This window comes from Muscardinus avellanarius (genome assembly GCF_963383645.1).
Source record: "Muscardinus avellanarius genome assembly, chromosome: 5".
Lineage (NCBI taxonomy): Eukaryota > Metazoa > Chordata > Mammalia > Rodentia > Gliridae > Muscardinus > Muscardinus avellanarius.
Window position 1 is genome coordinate 12,502,759 of NC_137790.1, and position 20,282 is coordinate 12,523,040.

At 40.0% G+C, this 20,282-nt stretch overlaps 1 protein-coding gene across 1 annotated transcript in view; it reads left to right on the forward strand.

The window, feature by feature from the left end:
* Window positions 1–216: 216 nt before the first annotated feature.
* The window catches only part of PAXBP1 (PAX3 and PAX7 binding protein 1), a gene marked incomplete at its 3' end in the record, with an annotated part of 42,516 nt that continues 22,450 nt past the window's right edge, over window positions 217–20,282 (forward strand). Inside the window, exons 1-9 of the mRNA XM_080695567.1 lie at window positions 217–705; window positions 2,256–2,384; window positions 7,540–7,716; window positions 8,985–9,206; window positions 9,540–9,643; window positions 11,466–11,683; window positions 12,184–12,373; window positions 16,731–16,854; window positions 20,176–20,275. Coding sequence (XP_080551693.1) covers window positions 360–705; window positions 2,256–2,384; window positions 7,540–7,716; window positions 8,985–9,206; window positions 9,540–9,643; window positions 11,466–11,683; window positions 12,184–12,373; window positions 16,731–16,854; window positions 20,176–20,275 — 1,610 coding nt within the window. The 5' untranslated portion in view covers window positions 217–359. The remainder of the gene's footprint in view (window positions 706–2,255; window positions 2,385–7,539; window positions 7,717–8,984; window positions 9,207–9,539; window positions 9,644–11,465; window positions 11,684–12,183; window positions 12,374–16,730; window positions 16,855–20,175; window positions 20,276–20,282) is intronic.

Genomic DNA, 20,282 nt, shown 5'->3' on the forward strand with positions numbered 1-20,282 from the left:
CTGCGGAAGACGCATTGCAGCAACCCCGTCCTGGTCTCCTCTTTCCCCTCAGCTCTATGATCCCCTTTGTGACCCCCGTCGAACAATGCGGGAGTCCGAGAGTTCCGTGCCCTTCGTCCTCCCGGCCGACAGGGGGCGCGGCAGAGCCGCGACGTTCGCACGACGGGGGCGGGGCGCTCTTCCTGCCAGGGCCGCGAGCGCGTGGGGGCGCGGCGCATGCGCACTCGGCGGTGCGCGGTGCCCAGGAGGAAGACACGACCCGGCCCGAGCTCGGCGAGCGCGCGTGCGCCGTGGCCACCTCGGCGCTGCCCGGGCCGCCGAGTGCGAACGGGTGTGTGGTCGCCGGGCCGGCCGCGGGGATGTTCCGAAAGGCCCGGCGGGTGAACGTGCGCAAGCGGAACGACTCGGAGGAGGAGGATCGGGAGCGCGATGAGGAGCAGGAGCCGCCGCCGCTGCTGCCGCCGCCGCCGACCGCTGGCGAAGAGCCGGGCGCGGGCGGCGGCGACAGGGCCCCCGGGGGGGAGTCGCTGCTGGGCCCGGGGCCGCCGCCGCCGCCCGCGCCCACCCCGGGCCCCGGGGCCGAGGCCGGGGCCGGCTTTCCCGGCGGTGCGGAGCCTGGCAACGGGCTGAAGCCGCGCAAGAGGCCTCGCGAGAACAAAGAGGTGCCCCGGGCCAGCCTGCTCAGCTTCCAGGACGAGGAGGAAGGTAACCGCCGCGCCGCGGCCGGGCTCCAGCCCCGCGCACCCCGCACCCAGCCGGGGCCCCTTCCCGCCTCCCGCGTCTGCGCGGGCCGGGGTCGCGTTCCCGCGCCGACGCCAGCCTTTTCTCCCAGCCTCTTCCTCCTTCCTCGGGCAGGGACTCTCATCCGTCGCTCGGAGTTTTTTTTTTTTTAAGTGGCAATTCATTGCTCTCTTTCTTGCCTCTTAACTCCTCAGTGTGTTTCGGAGAGAACTTGATTTGCTCTCCCCGCCTCCATTGACTTGCTCTTGCAGCCCACTGAGCCCATGCAGGCCCTGGTCCCCGCGCCCCGGGTGGGCTGGCCCGGCATCCTTGACCAGGAAGGCATCCTTGACCAGGAAGGCATCCTTGACCAGGAAGGCATCCTTGACCAGGAAGGCATCCTTGACCAGGAAGGCTGTTATTTGAAACGGATTCTAGGTCAGGGAACCGAAGGTGCACTAGATCTGGGAGTCAGGTCTGGAGTTGTGCCTCTGCTTCTGAGTGACCTTGGGCCAGCCCCTTGCAGTCGCCTAGCCTCAGTTTCTCCAAATGGGAGCAGCAGATGCCTGCTTTTGCGTTAGCTTTGTGGCCAGGGGAGAGACCGTGTTAGTAGTAAAAAGCAAGTTTCTTCACTCACCAGTGAGGCCAAGCTGCAGTAAATTTAGATTTCTGATCCTAAATGAGCCATTCTACTTCCCGACCAGTTGAGTGTGTGTAACCCAGTTCGTTATGAAAAGTGAAATTAAAGAGTTTTGGCATTCTTGCATCTTGAGTCAAAATGCTTTTATGTTTTTTAGTAAGCTAAGTCGGCTATCTTTGATCCCACCCACCTTTTAAAAATTTTGTGTTTGACAGGTTCGAAGCCAGCCTCAGCTATTTAGTGAGGCTCTCAGCAACTCAATGAGACTCTGTTTCCAAATAAAATAGGTCTGGGAGTGTAGCCCAGAGGTAGAAAGTCCCTGGGTTCCATTCCTGGTAACACACACACACACACACACACACACACACACACACACACATTGTGTTTGAGGAGTAAAGGTTAATTTTTGTCTTCAATGACACAGGGGGTATGTTAAAGTGTTTTGTGCTTGATTTTTAAAATTTTAAACCAAAATGATAGGTGTGTCACTAATCTTATTTTTTACAGTTATTTGCTCTCAGCTGAGTCTTGAAATAACTATGTCAGTTTGTGAATGGTCTTGAAATTAGGCAGAATTGACAGCACCGTTTGACTTTGTATTTAGTTTCAGATTGCTTAATAATTTGAAGGTTTTTTTAAAGAAACATTTTGAGTTTTCTTCTGAAGTAGATGACTTAAGGAAAACTAGTACATTTTTGTGGGGTTACATGTGTTATGCCTTGAGTCTTGAGATTTTGTTACCCCATTTTTAAGAGTATGTGATAGATTTTAATTTCAAATTATGTAATAATTTCAGTGAATAAATATATATTTGGAATAATTTGAACAAGATAAAGGGAAATACTTTTTTCTGAAAATGGTTGCTATAGACTTTATTTAATTCCTTTTTTTTAAGAAAATGAAGAAGTTTTTAAAGTGAAGAAATCAAGTTACAGCAAAAAGATAGTAAAATTGCTCAAGAAAGAATATAAAGAAGATCTTGAAAAATCGAAGATTAAGACCGAACTCAACTCATCAGCGGACAGTAAGTGTCAAACTAATAGTATTCTTTTGAAATGACAGCTCTGCCTCTTCCTGCATATTGCACATTAGTGCCTTTCTGTGAATTAAAGCTCGTACAGTTGCTTCGTTCATGTGTTCTTTTAAAAAGATGGAGGTAGTGGGGTGTCTCTGCTGCGGCGATTGAGTCCTCTTCCAGTTTTCCTACTAGCGTGTATAAACTGTTGTAGTATCAATAAAGGACGTTTCATGTTTCAGCCTAAGGTACAGGTTTATTCCTGTTTGAAGGATTATGCAGATTCTTGACTAGTAGTTTATGGAGACAGTTTCTTGGGTGGCTTTTCCGCAGTGGTTTTAATTTTTAGAGCACTTTGAGGGACGCATTGTGAATGTTGATTAATACTCTCAGCAGCCTTATCTGAAACATGGGTGAAGAGCCCTTCCATGTATGAGGCAGGTACATTTTACAGACGATCTCTTGTGTCCTCTGAAGTCCTACATTGTGTTGTTGCTGCTGTGGTGGTGCTGAGGCTCAAAGCCAGGACTTCACTCTACCACTGAGCTAACTCCTAGCCCCTGTTTTTATTTTTGTTTGTTTGGTTTTGGTTTTTGGTTTTCTTTTTTGTTTTGTTTTGTTTTTTGGTGGCACTGGGGTTCCTGGAAATCCTTCTACCTCCGGGCTACATTCTCAGACCTATTTTATATGTATTTTTATTTTGAAACAGGGTCTCTTAAAGCCAGTGAGGCTGGCTTCGAACCAGTGTGATCCTCCTGTCTCCGCCTCCCAAGCACAGGGATTACAAGCCCGGCCCTAGCCCCTGTTTTTAAGTAATTATTATTTTTTTCTTAGGAAAACAAACTCTCAGCAACTTAGCAAGACTGTGCTTCAAAACAAAATATTGAAAAGGGCTGGGGGTGTAGCACAGCAGAATGACCCTGAGTTTAATCCCTAGTACAAAAAAAAAAAAAGTATGAAACAAGATTTAGTGTTCAGCAAAATGTCCAATGAGTGGTTCAAGGGATAACTACTTTTTTCTTCTTCAGAAGAGGGAGGGCTGCTTCACAGAAAAGTGGGGCATGAAGCTGGACCTTTGATAATTAGAAGTCTAAAAAAATAGAGAGAAAGATTATGGAGTTATCCAAAATTAATGTGGCTAGAGCTATTTTGGGAAAGGGCAAGAATACCTGAGAGACAGAAGTAGAGTATTAGTGAAGGAAGTAGTTAGAGGCTTAGTGTGAAAGATACATTGTTGACAGATTACTAAGGATGTGGAGTTTTAAGTTGCTACTTTCAGAGGCTTGGCAAGATGGTGACATGATAAATGCCTTTTGAAACCTTAACCTGGTGGTAACATGCACCTGGGATTGGCAACAGAAGAGATTGGAGGCCTAAATTTATTTAAGCTCAGGGTGCAGCTTTGATCCAGTAAGAGTGGGTTTAAGCCCGGCATGATGGCACATGCCTATAATCTCAGTATTTAGGAGACTGAGAGGGTAGAATTGCAGGTTCGAGGACAGCCTCAGCAATGTAGCAAGATTCTGTTTCAAAACAAAAAATGAAATAGGGCTGGGGCTGTAGCTTGGATGCGAATGCCCCTGGGTTGCATCCCTAGTTTGCTCGCTCTCTCTCTCTCTCTCTCTCTCACACACACACACACACACACACACACACACACACGAATGGGTGTAAGAAGGTCTCAGTTGAGCAAGACTGAGGCTTTTTCTGATTCCGTGGGAAACTGAATGAATTAAATGTATGTACTCTGAATGTGAGGGAAGAAATGGAAAGAAAGAAACATCCCAGGGGAGAGTTGATAGATTTGATATGTGATTTTATTGCCAGACTTAAATAGTCAAAATTGAGCTTTTCTGCCAGGGTGACTGAGAATAATTATGTATTATGGACAGAAATAGGAAAGGCAGGTGAGAGGAAGAAGATTTTAGGGGAATCGATTATTTTGGAGTCTAGGAAGTGGCCTCATTTCCGCCAGCGCTCTTGGAAACCGACTCTGTGTGTGATGGAATACTATAAGAAGGGTCATGGCAAGTGGGACTGAGAAAGACCTGTTGCTGAATTTGCCATTTGTGCATGGGTTTAGAAATTGAGGTGAGTGTGGGGTTTATGAGACCATCTCCTCTGAGTTCTTCCTGCCTTCCACCCTCACAGTCCAACATTCCACCAGGTAACCCAATGAATGTCCCCAAAGGTGGAGCCTGGGTTTATATTATATATTGTCATTATTACTGCAAAAACCATGCTCCTGTTCATCAACACACAATCCAGAACTTTCTACTTTAAGCTCTCCTTCAGTTGGAAAAGATGAATTAACTCATAACAAGAGCAGAATTGACTTGAAAATCCCAATTTTGTGATATTCCTAAAATAATGTATTTATTTTGTTAATTTGAATTTGAGTGGAAATGGCTAGTGAACAGTTGAAGATATAGATTCAGATATGGTGCTTTTTGAGCTGATAATGAAAAGTGAACAGAATTGGTTAGAAAGCAGGATAAAGGAAACTTTCTGAGGACCAAAGACTATTGCCCTGTTAATAAAGGCTGCATATCACAGGGAAAAAGATTTACCAAAGATACAAAACAATCAACATGGAGAAAAGCTTCAAGAAGATTCAGTTACATTAAATAGTACAAGAAAGGGCAGGAAGGTGAGGATTGAGTACAGGTAGTTGGCAACATTGCTAGTTTTTTCTCTGGAATAGGGTATTGGAAGGTATTTGGTAAATAGCTAGATTTTGTGCCTCTTGGGAGAAAAACCTTTTGCTAAAGTATTCAGCCATGCCATCTGAATTACCTCTGGCTGCAACCATTGGATTGAGCGAGAATGGAAGGAATCATGGGGCATTTGTTAGGGTGGAGACATAAAATTTAGTGGGGAAGTAGAAGACAGTAGAGGACAACATGGAGAGCCCAGTGAGGTGAAGTAGATGTTCTTTTGATAAAGAAAAGACAGAAGAGGAAAGAACCTGACCAAATTCAAGGTGAAAGAGTTAATTGCGAGAACTGGTTTCCCGATAAAATACTAAGTGAAATGCAGGGCACTGGTGGGATCTGGACAAGGTGTCTGGGCGGTCGCATGGACAGCTGACCACAACATGGAGCTGTCACCGGGCCTTGGATGTGCTTGGTCCCAGCCGGTAGCTGTGCCCTTGGTGAAACGGGTTCTCTTACCTTCTGCAGCAGTCTTTTCACTATCTGAGCAGATCTGGGCAAGTGGACTTTGGGCAGTTCTGTTTCACTCTGAAAAGCCATTGATTCCGTGTGGATTTAGAGCAGAGGGAGATTTTTTTTTTTACTTCATATAACCATGCACGATAAAGTCAGTTTTGAAGTCTTATAGCTTCAGAATGCATTAACAAGGAAGTCTGGCTAACAAGATATGGTGATGGGAAAAAAACTGAAAGAACCTAAAGCAATTTAAGAATCTAAAAGTTTCTTGGTAGAATTAAGAGGGAGGGATGGAGGGATATTATCTCTGGGACTCTTGGGGAGTCAAATATGGTTTGAAGAAACGGAAAACTTCTGAGGTAGTGTTGGGAAGGGAACATGCTAAGAAAAAGAATCCTTATTAGAATAACCTTCTGCTTTAATTATAAGTTGTGAACATGATCAAGTTTAGTAAAGTAAAAATGCTTTGATTTTTCTCGCTTTTGCCTGGGACAGAGGTATGATAGGATGCGTTATTTACAGGTAATGTAAACCAGTGGCAGAGTTTCATAAAGATGTAATGGTGCCTGCTAGAGCCCAGTGACAAGAAAGCACCTGGAACTGGGAATTAAGGCACCTTTTCCCTGTCCACAAGGTGGAAGATAGCCATGGCACAGCTCCCTTCCTGGTTTACCTGTGGCCGTGGTTCCTAATGCCACGCTGAGCCGGGTGTGGTGGCGCACACTTGTAATCCCAGTACTTGGGAGGCTGAGACAGGAGGATTGTGTAAGTTCGAAGCCAGTGTCAGCTACTTACTGAGGCTCTCAGCAACTCAGCGAGACCCTGTTTCCAAATAAAGAATAAAAAATAGGGCTAGGGTTGTAGCTCAGAGGTAGAATGCCCCTGGGTTCCACCCCCCAGCACCATAAATAAATAAATAAATAAATAAATAAATAAATAAATAAATGGCCTTGGTGCCGTGCTGTCTCTAACTTGTCCCTGTCCTAATTCCAGATTCTCTGAAAGAGAATCAGCTTGTCCCTGATTTAGAGTTCACTCTTAAACCTTGAGGCATTGCAGTGGCGTCAGGTTAACACAGTGTAAATGTGACCTTGGGAGGTCTTCCCTCACTGATAGGTGATTTAGTTATAGGTGATGATAGTTATACAGAGACCTATCTGGCCTGGAAAAAAAAAGTTCTTTGTAGAAAATTGTCTTGAATGAGTAGTATTTAGTCAAATATGAACATAAAATGAAATAATGCTTAAAAGAAGTATGAGTGGTTACCTATGGGAGTTTAGAAGAAGAGGCAATTTTGATAAATTGTTAATTTTTTTAGGGGTGTGTGTGTGTGTGTGTGTGTGTGTGTGTGTGTGTATGTGTATACCTAAGGATTGAACCAGGGGTGTTGTACTAAGGCTACACTCCCAGCCCTTTTATTTTTTAAATTTTGAAATAAAGTCTTGCTAAGATACCACATGCTGGCGTGGAACCTGGGATCCTCCTTTCTCCACCTCCCAATTACTAAGATTGCAGGCATGTGCCACTGTTTCTAGCTAAATTGTTCAAATTTTGACTGAAATGAACTGAAGTCACAAAGCATCCCTGTGTTCTTTATTATTTTTATCTAAGTATGTCTGTTGTGTCATTTCATATTCTTGTATCAGTATTGAGTTTTTTTCTTTTTTCTTTTTTTTTTGGTGGTGCTGTGGTTCCTGGAAGCCCTTCTATCTCCGGGCTACACTACTCCCAGACCTATTTTTACATTTTTATTTGGAAATAGGGTCTCCTAAGCCAGCGCGCGCGGCTGGCTTTGAACCTGCGCGATCCTTCTGTCTCTGCCTCCCAAGTGCGGGGATTACAAGCGTGCACCACCACACCTTGGCAGTATTGAGTTTTTAATAAACAGTTGATATCAAGCTTTAATGGATTGAGATCATAACTCAATAAAAAGTACCATCTTAATTTGTGGATTTTTATTTTAAGTCCGTTTCAATGACTCTTCAAAACTTTAGGTGAACAACCTGTGGACAGAGCAGGGCATGTGAAGGACACGAATCCGGAAGATGGCGTCGTCATCAGTGAGCACGGTGAGGATGAGATGGACATGGAGAGCGAGAAGGAGGAGGAGAAGCCGAAGGCGGGCGGGACCTTCTCCAACACCTTGTCTTCTCTGAACGTCCTCCGTCCAGGTGCGTACTTCACACGGTTCTCGGAACTGCACCAGATCCTCCAGGATGGGTCTCTTTAAATGTGGTTACTAAGGAAGGAAATTAACCAAGTTGTGTTTCTTACTGCTGACATCTCTGAGGCCAGAGTGTTTACATTTGCAGATATAGAAAACAAGAGAACCCCAAGTTCTCCATCTTGCCCAAATTTATTCTGACAGACAGTCTTGTTATTAAAACAAATGGGCTTCAAGGAAATGGAAAATTGGTCCTAAAGTCTTTTTGTCTGTATTTTAGATTAACTTTCTTTTCAGAACTGCTACAAAAAACAAGATGAATCACTGTTAGTTTTATGTCCATATTTCCTCCCTTTTTGTTTTTTTTGTAGAAAATATTTTGTAAATCTATACCCTATCTAATAAGCTTTGGAATAAATGAGTGCTTTGTAGCCACATTTAAATTATAGAGGTATCAACATAGATCCTATTAATGTTTATAAAATTAAAAATGACTATGGATTGTGAAAGTTGTAATAAATTGTATACATAAGTCTCTAGTGACAATCTAATTGCTGTAATTATTGGAGCTATTTGGCAGAATAGATTTCATAATGTCCTTACCCTTGAATCTGTAATTCTCTCTCTAGAAATTTATCCTGAGGAAATGTTTTTATTGCAACATTATTTACAAAGAGCAAAATTTAAAAAGAAAAAAAACAATTAGACCAGTAGCCAGCCATTCTTACAGTAAGCAAAAGGTCAGTTAGTTTCATTGTGTAGCTGATTATGCTTTATCTGTTCAGAAAATATTGTTAAGCTGTTACAAATTGTGTTTATGTAGAACAACAACATGGAGAAAAGTTGTGGTTTAATTTGAAGAATAGGTAGAGCTTTGTGTATAATTTGCTCACGTGTGAGCTACAAATATAAGAGAAATGTACTATAAATTGAGTAGTACTTTTTAAGGATAATGAGGTTGTGGGTGCCATTTTTATTGGTTTTCCAGTTGGATAATAATGATTTTACAGATGAAAATACTTTGGTGGTTTGTTCCACTCTTTCCTACGTATATTGCCTTTTAAGTTTCCTTGGTGACTTATAGTTTCTATTTAAACTGAAATAAAAAGAAACCAGTTGGATTTTAGGCACAGTTTGGGAAAGAGATTACAGCTGCTAACATTAAAACATTGTTGTGACAGGGCTATCTTGGGTTACTTTTCAAATGTTCAAGAAAATAGAAACCTCATACCCTTGGTGCTGCTATATATTATAATTCTTACCATTTGTTTCCAGGAGAAATTCCAGATGCAGCTTTTATACACGCTGCAAGGAAAAAGCGCCAAATGGCCCGGGAATTGGGAGATTTCACCCCTCATGATAATGAGCCTGGTAAAGGCCGCCTTGTTAGAGAAGATGAGAACGACGCCAGTGACGACGAAGATGATGATGAGAAACGTCGCATAGTTTTTTCCGTGAAAGAAAAGTCACAGAGACAGAAAATCGCTGAGGAAATAGGTAAATTGACTTAATTGGATAGTAAGTCCATTGCATTACTATTAAATGTGATTTGATATAAAGAAATAAAAGCTATATATTTATTTAATTGCTTTATGTTACAGGATTGCCCTTGGTTGGGTAAAAGCAGCTTACTGGAATATTTTGAAAACCATAGCATGATTGTAATTGATATTTATTGCATACTTCTTGTGTGACTGATCTGACACGGATATGGCTGATATACCACTAAGAGCTTTCTATACATAGACTTCTGTAATATTTTTGGTATTAAGAGACAGTCTCCCCTCTGTCCTGGGCGTTGCTGAGTTTCCTTTGTTGCTCATGGTGCAGGTATTGAGGGGAGTGATGATGATGCTTTGGTAACTGGAGAGCAAGATGAAGAGCTCAGCCGATGGGAACAGGAGCAGATAAGAAAAGGAATTAATATCCCTCAGGTACGAGAAACTAAAATGAAAAAATAGGTAGGAAGGCTTTTGTCTCTTGCTAAACTAAAGACGTGGTTTGTATTCAGTGTTTGTCTTTGATTCACATAGCATAAACAAGTAAACCAAATGAAGCTGGACATGGTGGCACATGCTTGTAATCCCAGCATTTGAGAGTCTGAGACGGGAGGATCGCAGTTTGCGGACAGCTTCACTAAAGAATCGTTAGTGAGGTTCTTTTCAACTCAGTGAGACCCTATTTCAAAATAAAGAATAAAAAAATAGGGCTGGGTGTGTAGCTCAGAGGTAGAATGCCCCTGGGTTCCAACCCCAGTAAAATACACAACACACACAAACACACAGATGACTACATGAGATTATATATCCAACAGGCTGTTAGAATAAACTATAAAATTATGTCTTGCTTTTTTTTAAAATTATTTTTATTTTTGGTGGTACTGGGGTATCTGGAAACCCTTCTACCTCTGGGCTACACTCCCAGACCTATTTTATGTATGTATATATTTTTATTTGGAAACAGGGTCTCTTAAGCCAGCGAGGCTGGCTTCAAACCTGCGCGATCCTCCTGTCTCTGCCTCCCAAGCGCGGGGATTACAAGCATGCGCCACCATGCCCTGATTGTCTTGTTTTTTATACTCAAATGATGAGAAAATTTCTAGTGTCTTAGGTCAGTTTTTTTCTTTTCTTTTTTTTTTCTTTTTGGTGGTACTGGGGTTCTTGGAAACCCTTCTACCTCCAGGCTATACTCCAAGACCTATTTTATATTTTTATTTGGAAACAGGGTCTCTTAAGCCAGAGAGGCTGGCTTCGAACCAGTGCGATCCTTCTGTCTCTACCTCCCAAGCGCTGGGATTACAAGCATGTGACACCATGCCCGGCTTAGGTCAGTTTTTCAAAGTGGTCCTGTAAGCGGCGATATCAGCATCACCTAGGAGCCTTCTAGAGTTAGAAACCAGGTGTTCAACACCCATCTGTGTTTCACAAAACTTTCAAGTGATTTCAAGTGATTCTGATGCATGCTAAAGTTGGGGGGCCACTGCTTTAGATGAGATCTTTCTTTCCCTTATACCTGATTTTTTTCTGACATTAAAAAATTACTTTGAAGAAGATGAGTTTCTCATGAATGCAAAAACTTACCGAGATAGATGAATAAATTTTTTCTAAATATTTATAATAATGTTTTACAGATGTTATGGTGGGTAAACTTGCATAAATGTAAAATCTTGAGCTAGATGTTAGGAATCTTAGTAATCTCTGGTTGCCTATTCTCTGAGAGTACAGGCAAACCACTTAGCCTCTTCCATTTAAACCATTATGATTCTGGATTTTTTTTTTTTTTTTTATGGTGGTACTGGGGATGGAACCCAAGGGCATTCTATCTCTGAGCTATACCTTCTGCCCTGTATTTTATTCTTTTAGTTTGAAACAGGGTCTCACTAAGTTGCCAAGGGCCTCACTAAGTAGCTGAGGCTGTCTGCAAACCACAATCCTCCTGTCTCCGCCTCCCAGATGCTGGGATTATAAGTGTGTGCCACTACGCCTGACTAGGATCATTTTTTAATGTTGCTGCCAACTTTAAACAATTCTGATAATTTATTTTTCTGAAAATTAATAATAAATTCTGTAATTCTATTGAAACAGACATTTATCCAATCCCACTTTTATTTGACTTTGAAGAATTCTGTAATTATTTTAATTGTATAATATTTGGGAAATGGGTATAATTTCATTTCCTTTTTATACCCTAAAGACATTTTATTCTTTTCAAAAAGTTTAGCTACTGGTTTTCATAGGTACCATTTTTTCCCCCTAGGTTCAAGCAAGTCAACCCACTGAAGTGAATATGTACTACCAGAACACTTACCAGACAATGCCTTATGGTTCCTCCTACGGCATTCCTTATAGTTACACAGCCTATGGATCATCAGATGGCAAATCTCAAAAAACAGATAATACAGTCCCTTTCAAAACTCCCAGTAATGAGATGACTCCCGTTACTATTGATTTGGTAAAGAAACAGCTTAAAGACAGGTAGGGCAGATCAATTTCTTAAAGACCTGTCCTCTAGCTTACTGTTCCCTCAGACAACATGTAGTCTGGTATAGCAGATGCAGAATCAGCAGAGAAGATTCACTGGCCCATCTTCAAACGCTAAACAGAAGATGACTTCATGATTTGTTCTGCTACCTTCTTGGATTACTTCCGTGGAAGCCTCGAAAAGTTATAAAAATGCCACTTCATGAGCTTGTTGAAGACAGTTCTGAGTTTGCACCTCTTGGACTCTGAAAAAGTGTAGTCAAGATATGGGGGGAAATCAATACAGTGAAATTGTGGTTAGCCCACCGAATAACTATATGAAGTCTGTAAACTGCCATTTTTGAGAAAAAGAGCAGTACAGATGAAAAGATTCCATTCCAAGTATTTTTATGTTCTAATAATGGAACTAAATGCATTATAATATATTGCAAGAGTCCTGACAGCATAGGCTTTTGGATGTAAATGTGTTATATTTATCCTTTTGTGTTCTTAAGGTTGGACTCCATGAAAGAATTGCACGAAACAAATCGACAGCAGCATGAGAAATACCTGCAAAGCCGAGTGGCCTCTACCAGGGCTATTGAAAGATTAGAAGGGTCTTCTGGGGGTATTGGTGAACGGTATAAATTTTTGCAAGAAATGCGAGGGTATGTCCAAGACTTGCTTGAGTGTTTCAGTGAAAAGGTAAGAATGCAAAAATATTAATCTCTTTGAATAAGGCAAAAGTAGGGAGGCCTAGACTGCCTTGTGTAGAACATTCTGTAGTTCTCAAAAAATATCCACTGAATTCAACCTTGGAAGTCATACTTCATTTTCTTCACTCCATTATGGCTTTATCTCTTGGGGGCAATAGAGTGCCTTTGGTAAAAACCAGGAAAAAAGAATACCTGAGAGCACACTTAAGACTTTGGCAAGTCTTATCTCAGTATAATGGGAGATGATTGGCCTGCGCTGAATTAATAGAATATGAGGGATTCATCTGATTAAATTTTCATCTTTATGGTTCAGGTCTAAACTTTTAAACCACTGTTGCAAGTAATTTGTTAGTTCTAATTTTTCACCCTAGGTAGTTGGTTGCCATTGTTGTTAAAGACCTATGTGTCATTCATTTCAGAAACTTCATCAGGAATAATTTCTTATAAGATATAATTTGTTTCAAGTTTTTAATATGCTTGTTAACACAATTTTTTGCATTTTTTTTTTTTGTGTGTGTGTGTGTGTGTGTGTGTGTGTGTGTGTGTGTGGTACTAGAGATTGAGCCCAGGGACATTCTACCTTTGAGCTGTACCCCTAGCTCTATTTTTATTCTTTATTTTGAAGCAGGGTTTCATTAAGTTGTGGAGGGCCTCTTTAAGTAGCTGAAGTTGGCCGTGAACCTGCGATTCTCCTGTCTCCTTTTCCCAAGTCCTGGGATTACAAGTGTGCACCACCATGCCTGGCCAACTGTTTGCATTCTCTTGTACCATTTGTTGTTTAAAATTTTTGTGGGTGTGGGTATTGGAGATGGAATCCAGTGGCATTCAACCTCCAAGCTACACCTACAGCCCTAGTTTTTATTCTTTATTTTGAAACAGGGTCTCACAAAATTGTGGAGAGCCTCACTAAGTAGCTGAGGCTTTCCATGAACCTGCAATCCTCCTGTCTCAGCCTCCCAAGTACTGGGATTATACGCATGTGCCACCATGCCTGGCTGTTGTTTACATTTTTTAAAATTAGTCATACACAGTTAATTTATCAAGTAATCTCTTAATTGACTTCTTTTCTTTAAGATAATGTCTTTGATAAGTGTATCAAAGAGTACAAGCATTCATGGACTTCACCGCCTTATCTTTAAAAAACAACAGCAACTTAAAATCATGGCCCTTAATAGCCTGTCTCTCAACTTTAGATTGTAAGGTACTTTTCCTTTCATCATTAGCTAGATCAGCATAGAATCTAAGTATATAGTATGGTTAAATGAATATTTTAACTTGTGATAGTCTCTGTTGTTTGCTTCACTACCATAAAATCAAAGGCTAATGAAAGAACACCGTGAGTCTTGTCTTCTTGGATCTTAATGGTTCTAGTCTTCCCCTGGTCAGATCCAGCATGACACCGTTTACCATGTCCTCTATAGGAGTTACCATGTTCTGTCCATATCACCAGGTTTCTGGAGAAGCAGTTGCAGTCAGAGTTAGTATATTTCTTGTGGTAGATCAGTCGCTTGGGATGGGAGGAAGTGTGATTGCCACTGCATTTCTCTTAAGAAGGGACTGGAATCAAGATCGGAAGTGGTACCTCCGTATCAGATAGAGAAAGGTTCTTTGTCTTAACACCATTTCTTCCTGGAGAGTTGCGTCTTGAAGGATCTTGACCTTTGCTTTGGAACTTACTTGAGTAAACTTAGATACCCAACTGCAAACATAAATAATGTTAAAAAAAATTGACATTGATATGCTCCGCTAAAAAGCATATCATTCCTGAAGTAAAAAGAATAATAGGACACCTTTTTCATATAATTTTCAGTTGCTGAATTATTAAGTGTCCTTCATCTCTCTTGCTTTGTCCCTGAAGAAGTCTATGTCAGATTGTGCTTATATGTTTATACAGAATCACTTAGGTGTTTTAAGAGAACTTAAACCTTGTGTCTTACACAGTGACTACATTCTAATTAAAGGGGATAGATATGCCTTATTTTCAAGTATTTTGACATTTAAATGCATTCAGTTGTTATAAGAATGTACTATGGCCGGGTGTGGTGGCGCACACTTGTAATCCCAGCTTTTGGGAGGCTGAGACAGGAGGATTGCAGTTTGCAGACAGCCTCAGCTACTTAGTGAGGCCCTTTGCAACTCAGTGAGATCCTGTTTCAAACTAAAGAATTAAAAAAAAAAATAGGGCTGGGGGTGTAGCTCGAAGGTAGAATGCCCCTGGGTTCAATCCTCAGTAAACCCCCCCCCCAACACACAATGTACTATGGAGTTTTTGATCATATAAATTGCCATCTTAAAATGATTTGGGGTTAAAAGTTTTAAAAAGCAAGTATTGGGGCAATTGGATAGATTTGAATATTTGACTTAGTTATCATACTGTAGAAATATTCTTTCAGGGTAGGTAAGACTATAAAAGAAACATTTTTTCTTCATATAAAAGTTTAAGTTCTGAACTTAGATTTTAAATTATTTAAAAATCATCCTAACATCTCACTGTTTTGTTTTCCTCCTATGGTCATTTTTCTTCTTTTGTTCTTTGTCTTAAACTTGGTCTTAAAATAGTGATGATAGTGTTGAATTTGGAGAGGGTAAAGAAGTTGTGTTGTGTAGCAGACTCTTGGTATAAGATAGTGTTAAAAAAAAAACCTGGATGAGAGCTAAAATGAGTTTTTAAATTTTAATTCTCAGAGTTCTCTAGATTTTGTTAAAAAAAAAAAAAACATTTCGTCGGGCGTGGTGGCACATGCTTGTAATCCCTGCGCTTGGGAGGCAGAGACAGGAGGATCACGAAGGTTCGAAGCCAGCTATGCTGGCTTAAGAGACCCTGTTTCCAAATAAAAATATAAAAAAATAGGTCTGGGAGCGTAGCCTGGAAGTAGAAGGGCTTCCAGGAACCCCAGTACCCCCCCAAAAAAATTCCAAGTACCTAAACTGAAAAATTTTACATAATCAGAATCTTAACTATAAGTCAGATAATTAAATTCTTTATGATGCCTATAGGTTGTGTATCTCTTAAAGGAATTTTAATGCGTGGTGCTGAAAGAATGTATCTTAGGTACTTCTTTTTTTAGTCTTTGATTTTAAAACAAGTGGTATGTGGAAGGTGAAAAGTATAAGACAGTTATGGCAGTAGTTTCTAAAAAAGAAAAAAGGAACAGTATTGTATATTTTAATAAGAGTCTCTGGAATCAGCTGTCAAGAATAATCATTGTAGATTTGGGGACATTGTTGACCATGGTGTGACATATTAAAGAACAAAATAACTCCATTAGTTTGACCTTTCTGTAAACATGTACCACTTTTGCAGTGGAATTATGAAAGTATATAAAATTGCTCTTGTTACAGACATCTTTGAATTCCACCTTCCTTTTTGTATTTTCCGTTGCAGTCTGTTCAGTTCAGGAAGCTGTTATAACACTTGGTGCCAGTGTTCCCAAACTCTAAATAATGTGTTTTCCATTTGCACTAACCATCAGGAAACTAGAATTTCTGGTTTCCTCAGGTATGTGTAGTGCTCATTAGTGTTTTGTGGAAGTTTAATAGCATTTGGTTATAATATAGCGAAAGCTCTTTTTTTGAGTCTCATGTTTTATAAGCTTTTGTACTCTGTATGAACAAGAAAATGAATTAACTACAAGTATTATCCTGGAAAAATGGTTTAATTTTTTTTAAAGCTGGCAATTTATGTGAAGAATTTTATTATAAAATGTGGAAAGATTTAACATTTGATGGGAAGAGAAGAACTTTCTAAGTTTGATTTCAGTCAGGTTAGAGATAGCTAGGAATTTTGCCCCATGAATACATTGGTTTATGTATACAATGTATAATAAAGCTATAATGTAGTGTAACATTACTGCAAGGTACTTAGCACATATGAGTGACACAGCAATTTAAAAGTCCCATATTAAGTAGTTAGCAGACTCTTGTTCTTACCTATTCACATAGCCATTGTAGATATTTTTGGCACTGCACAGATTTTACATCAAATTACAAAAATTGGGATGCAGATCATGCTGCTATATAATTAAAAATGAACATTAACAAGACTTTATTCTCTAAAGACAAAGCACTAAAAATGTGGACATTTCTTTACTTGCTCTATTAACATTGTAGTGTTAATTTTCTTAACCAAACTTTTGCTCCAATAACTAGGCACTGGATATTATAGCTGTATACATGGATTTAAAGAAGAAGTGATGTTTCCTAAGCATGGCAAACTGGCTTGTAGGTTCATGATTATTTTGTCCATAGAGAGGGTACTTTTTCAGAAACCCGGAAATAGTGTGGAACCCTCAAATAAGTAAGCAGCTGAGGAGTTTGGTGTTACGGAGTGTGTTGTATTTTTACAGGTGCCACTGATTAATGAACTTGAATCAGCAATACATCAGCTGTACAAACAGCGAGCTTCCCGCCTTGTCCAAAGACGACAAGATGATATTAAAGATGAATCTTCGGAGTTTTCAAGCCATTCAAGTCAGTCCATCTTGAAGGTTTTTATTTTTCATTAAACAACCTTGTTTACTTAGTGCAGCCTAATTAAAAAGTAGAGATCTCAGAGCTTCCCCCCTCCCCCTTTAAAGAAACAGATCTCCTTATTTTTGTGTCAGGTAGATATAAAAATTGTGTCTTATTTGAGTGATTTAAGAATATGACCTTGCAAAGAAGGTCAAGAACGTGCACTGTGACGTCTTACTCTTCCTTGGATGTGTGTTCTTGCTCTCTTTTGAGAGTAAGAAATACATTAGTAGCATTTTATCTTAAAGCCACTGTCTGTTTAGCCCTTTAGTTTTTTCCATTTTCATCCTGCTCATTAACACTGATACAAATGCAGTTCTTGATCACAGTAAGACTTTAGAGTTTAGGGACAGGGAAGTTTTGAGGAGGGAGGGAAGGGAACTGTATGGCACAATCCTAAGATTAGGGGAGTTTTGAGTTTCACCAGCCTTTTAAGGAAAGGAAAAATTTCATATTTTCATTTTAAATTTCTATATTTTTAATTTGCTTTATATACTGGGTTTTCATTACATCAGTTGATAGCTACATTCTTGAAATTTTATGTAAGTGTAGAAATTGAATTTACATTTCTTATGATGTGTACTATGGAAAACCAAAATTAATTGGAAATCTCTTTTTAAACAGTTTAGCTGAGACTTTTTAACCAGATGTTTAGTAAAAACATTTTTTAATTCCATTTTTCCTTTTGCCTTCCATTCTTGGGTGTTCTAATGGGCACTTTCCCAGTGAGGGCTCTTCTTGGCTTCTTGTCACCTCTTTAGTCCCCTGTGTCAGCAGTCTCAGTGGAAGTGTGCAGCAGTTACTGAGAATTGTCATTTAAAATGCAAATTTCCTGGTTCTGTACCTGGAGATTCTTTCTAGGCCTTCAGGCCCAGGAATCTGCATGTTAAACAAGCAATCCCGGTGCCTCAGATGCAGAGGGTTCTGATGCTATTCTTGGAGCAGGGCTTTGCTATGTAGGCTGTTCTGAGAACACATCCTTCTGTGGGTCAGATGGGTGTTGCAGAGGCACAAAGAAATGGTGAAATGGCCATCAGAGCTGAGGCAGATTCAGCTGTGAGCCATATAAATGGCTCTGATGTGATTTGACCACACAAGCTTAAACTTAATCAACATCGGGTACCTAAAAAACTAATGCATACCTCCCAGATCACTTTTGATCCAGACAAGACCAGATTTCTGGGGCAGATTGCAGGTAATCATTATTCAATGAAAGAAAATTCTTTTCTTTCAGATTAAATGGTTTGTGTGAATTCTTTATATCTCATTAAATACCTTCTCCCGTCTGTAGTCTGTTTTTCCTAATGTGGAACTCTTAACTTACATGGAATTTGAAGTAAGAGTTGAATGATGCATGCTAATTAGATGGAAGGTTGGGAAGAACGGGGAAGTGAATAATTCTGTCCTAGTGGGAGTATACATTAATTGTCAAAGACGTAAAGAATATTACGTAGGACACTGAAGGATCGATTCATATTCTGAGTTTTTAAAAAGAAGCAAAGAATAGCCTGAAATTCATTTGTTTAAACAGTTACTTTTATGTCCTTTGTGTACTTATCTGTAATTGATGTATATATTTCCTACAGAAATGATGGTCAACTCTTGAGTCATCCATACTTAACATTATTCTCCCCTAACTAGTGAACTCTGGAACATGTCTTCTTCCTAATATCACCTATTTTGAAATATAAATGAAAAATTCAGTTTAAAAAAGAAAAAGTCAGCCGGGCATAGTGGCGCATGCTTGTAATCCCAGCGCTTGGGAGGCTGAGAAAGGAGGATCGCACAGGTTCAAAGCCAGCCTCAGCTACTAAGTGAGGCCCTTAGTAACTTAGTGAGACCCTGTTTCCAAATAAAATAGAAAATAGGTCTGGGAGTAGAAAAGTCCGTGGGTTCATCCCCAGTACCACAAAAAGAAAAAAAAAAAAAAAAAAAGAAAAGGGAAAAAAAGAAAGTCAACTTTATAAAAATAGGATACATTGAAGTGGAGAGGTAATTTTCAGTTTTTCCTATTGCCAGTTGTAGTGAGATGTCTCGTGTGTGGTAGAAAATAGGCATAAGCTTTAGTTGTTTCTTTCATCTACATGTGCCCATCCTCTTATCCCCTAGGCTCTGAGTTGTTTGTTTCCAGATGTTCTCCAGAATATCTTCATAGTATAGGACTAAAATGTAGAAATGACAAAGTATAGCAGGCAGATGTTTTCTCCACCTTTTGTACCTTCGGCAAGAGAGTAGAGGAGTCTTTTTTTTTTTTTACCCTAGTAGACTGAGTCCAGAGGAAAGACCCTGAGGAGCCGCAGACCTCTGGGGGTCTCCAGCAGGTGATCTGATGGAAATGTCTCTCTTGGACAGTTCCCCCTGTGCACACAGAGCTCCCATTCCTGCTCATGTGCACAGGCGGCTGACCGTCTTCAGAAAGGCCAACACCAGCAATGGGACCAGAGGGGCTGAGGAAACAATGTTGATGTTAAGAAAACTGTTAACACTTAATGATAGCCTCAGGGAGATAATAGAAGGTATCTTACCACAAATACAGGATTCTGTCAAAGGGGAATATTATAAGAACAATAACCACTTCTTAGAAACTAAAAATATATAAATTTAATAGTAGAGTTGGAAACTAAAGTTAGAAATTACGCTAGAAAGTTTTCAAAGAGAGATAGAAAATAGGAAGTAAAAAGAAGGGTATGTGCTGTGAAAGAGTGGTATGTGAGACCATATAATGTGGTCCTGCTCTGATAGGATTTTCAGTGCGTGGTATTGCCTTGGTCTAAGCAAGTGATACTGAATAAATTTCTGCAAAGCAAGATTAGAGTAAGATAGGATAAACTTTTAAACTCTTGGCAACAAAACTTATGTCTTTCTGCCTACATTTCCTTGCTGTCATTTCATATCATTCAACATGTGATGCCTGAATTCTTCTTTCTTAAAAATGTAATCTATTTTCCCTTTATACAGGTAGTATAGATTTTTTAATTTGTCTGATCATTGTAATTTGAAACTAGTCCTGATTAGACATAAAATAGTGACTAAGCCCAACTGCATTTTGAAGGGTTGTTGAACTCTTCAAAAGAAATTCTTTAATTTTTTTTACTTTTTTCATGGGAACCCAGAATACTGCTTGAGGTTTGTTCTAAACTGGAAACCTCTTTGCAATCAGTTATTACAGAATCTTTTTGAGAGTAGCAAGCAGTCTATCATAATGGCTTATTCTGTACAAACTCTTTCCTCAGGATTGTCGAAGGGAGGCTTTTAATTTTAACTATTGTTGTTTTACAGATAAAGCTCTGATGGCACCAAATCTTGATTCCTTTGGGCGTGATCGGGCACTGTATCAAGAGCATGCAAAACGTCGGATTGCAGAGCGGGAGGCCAGGAGGTAGTTC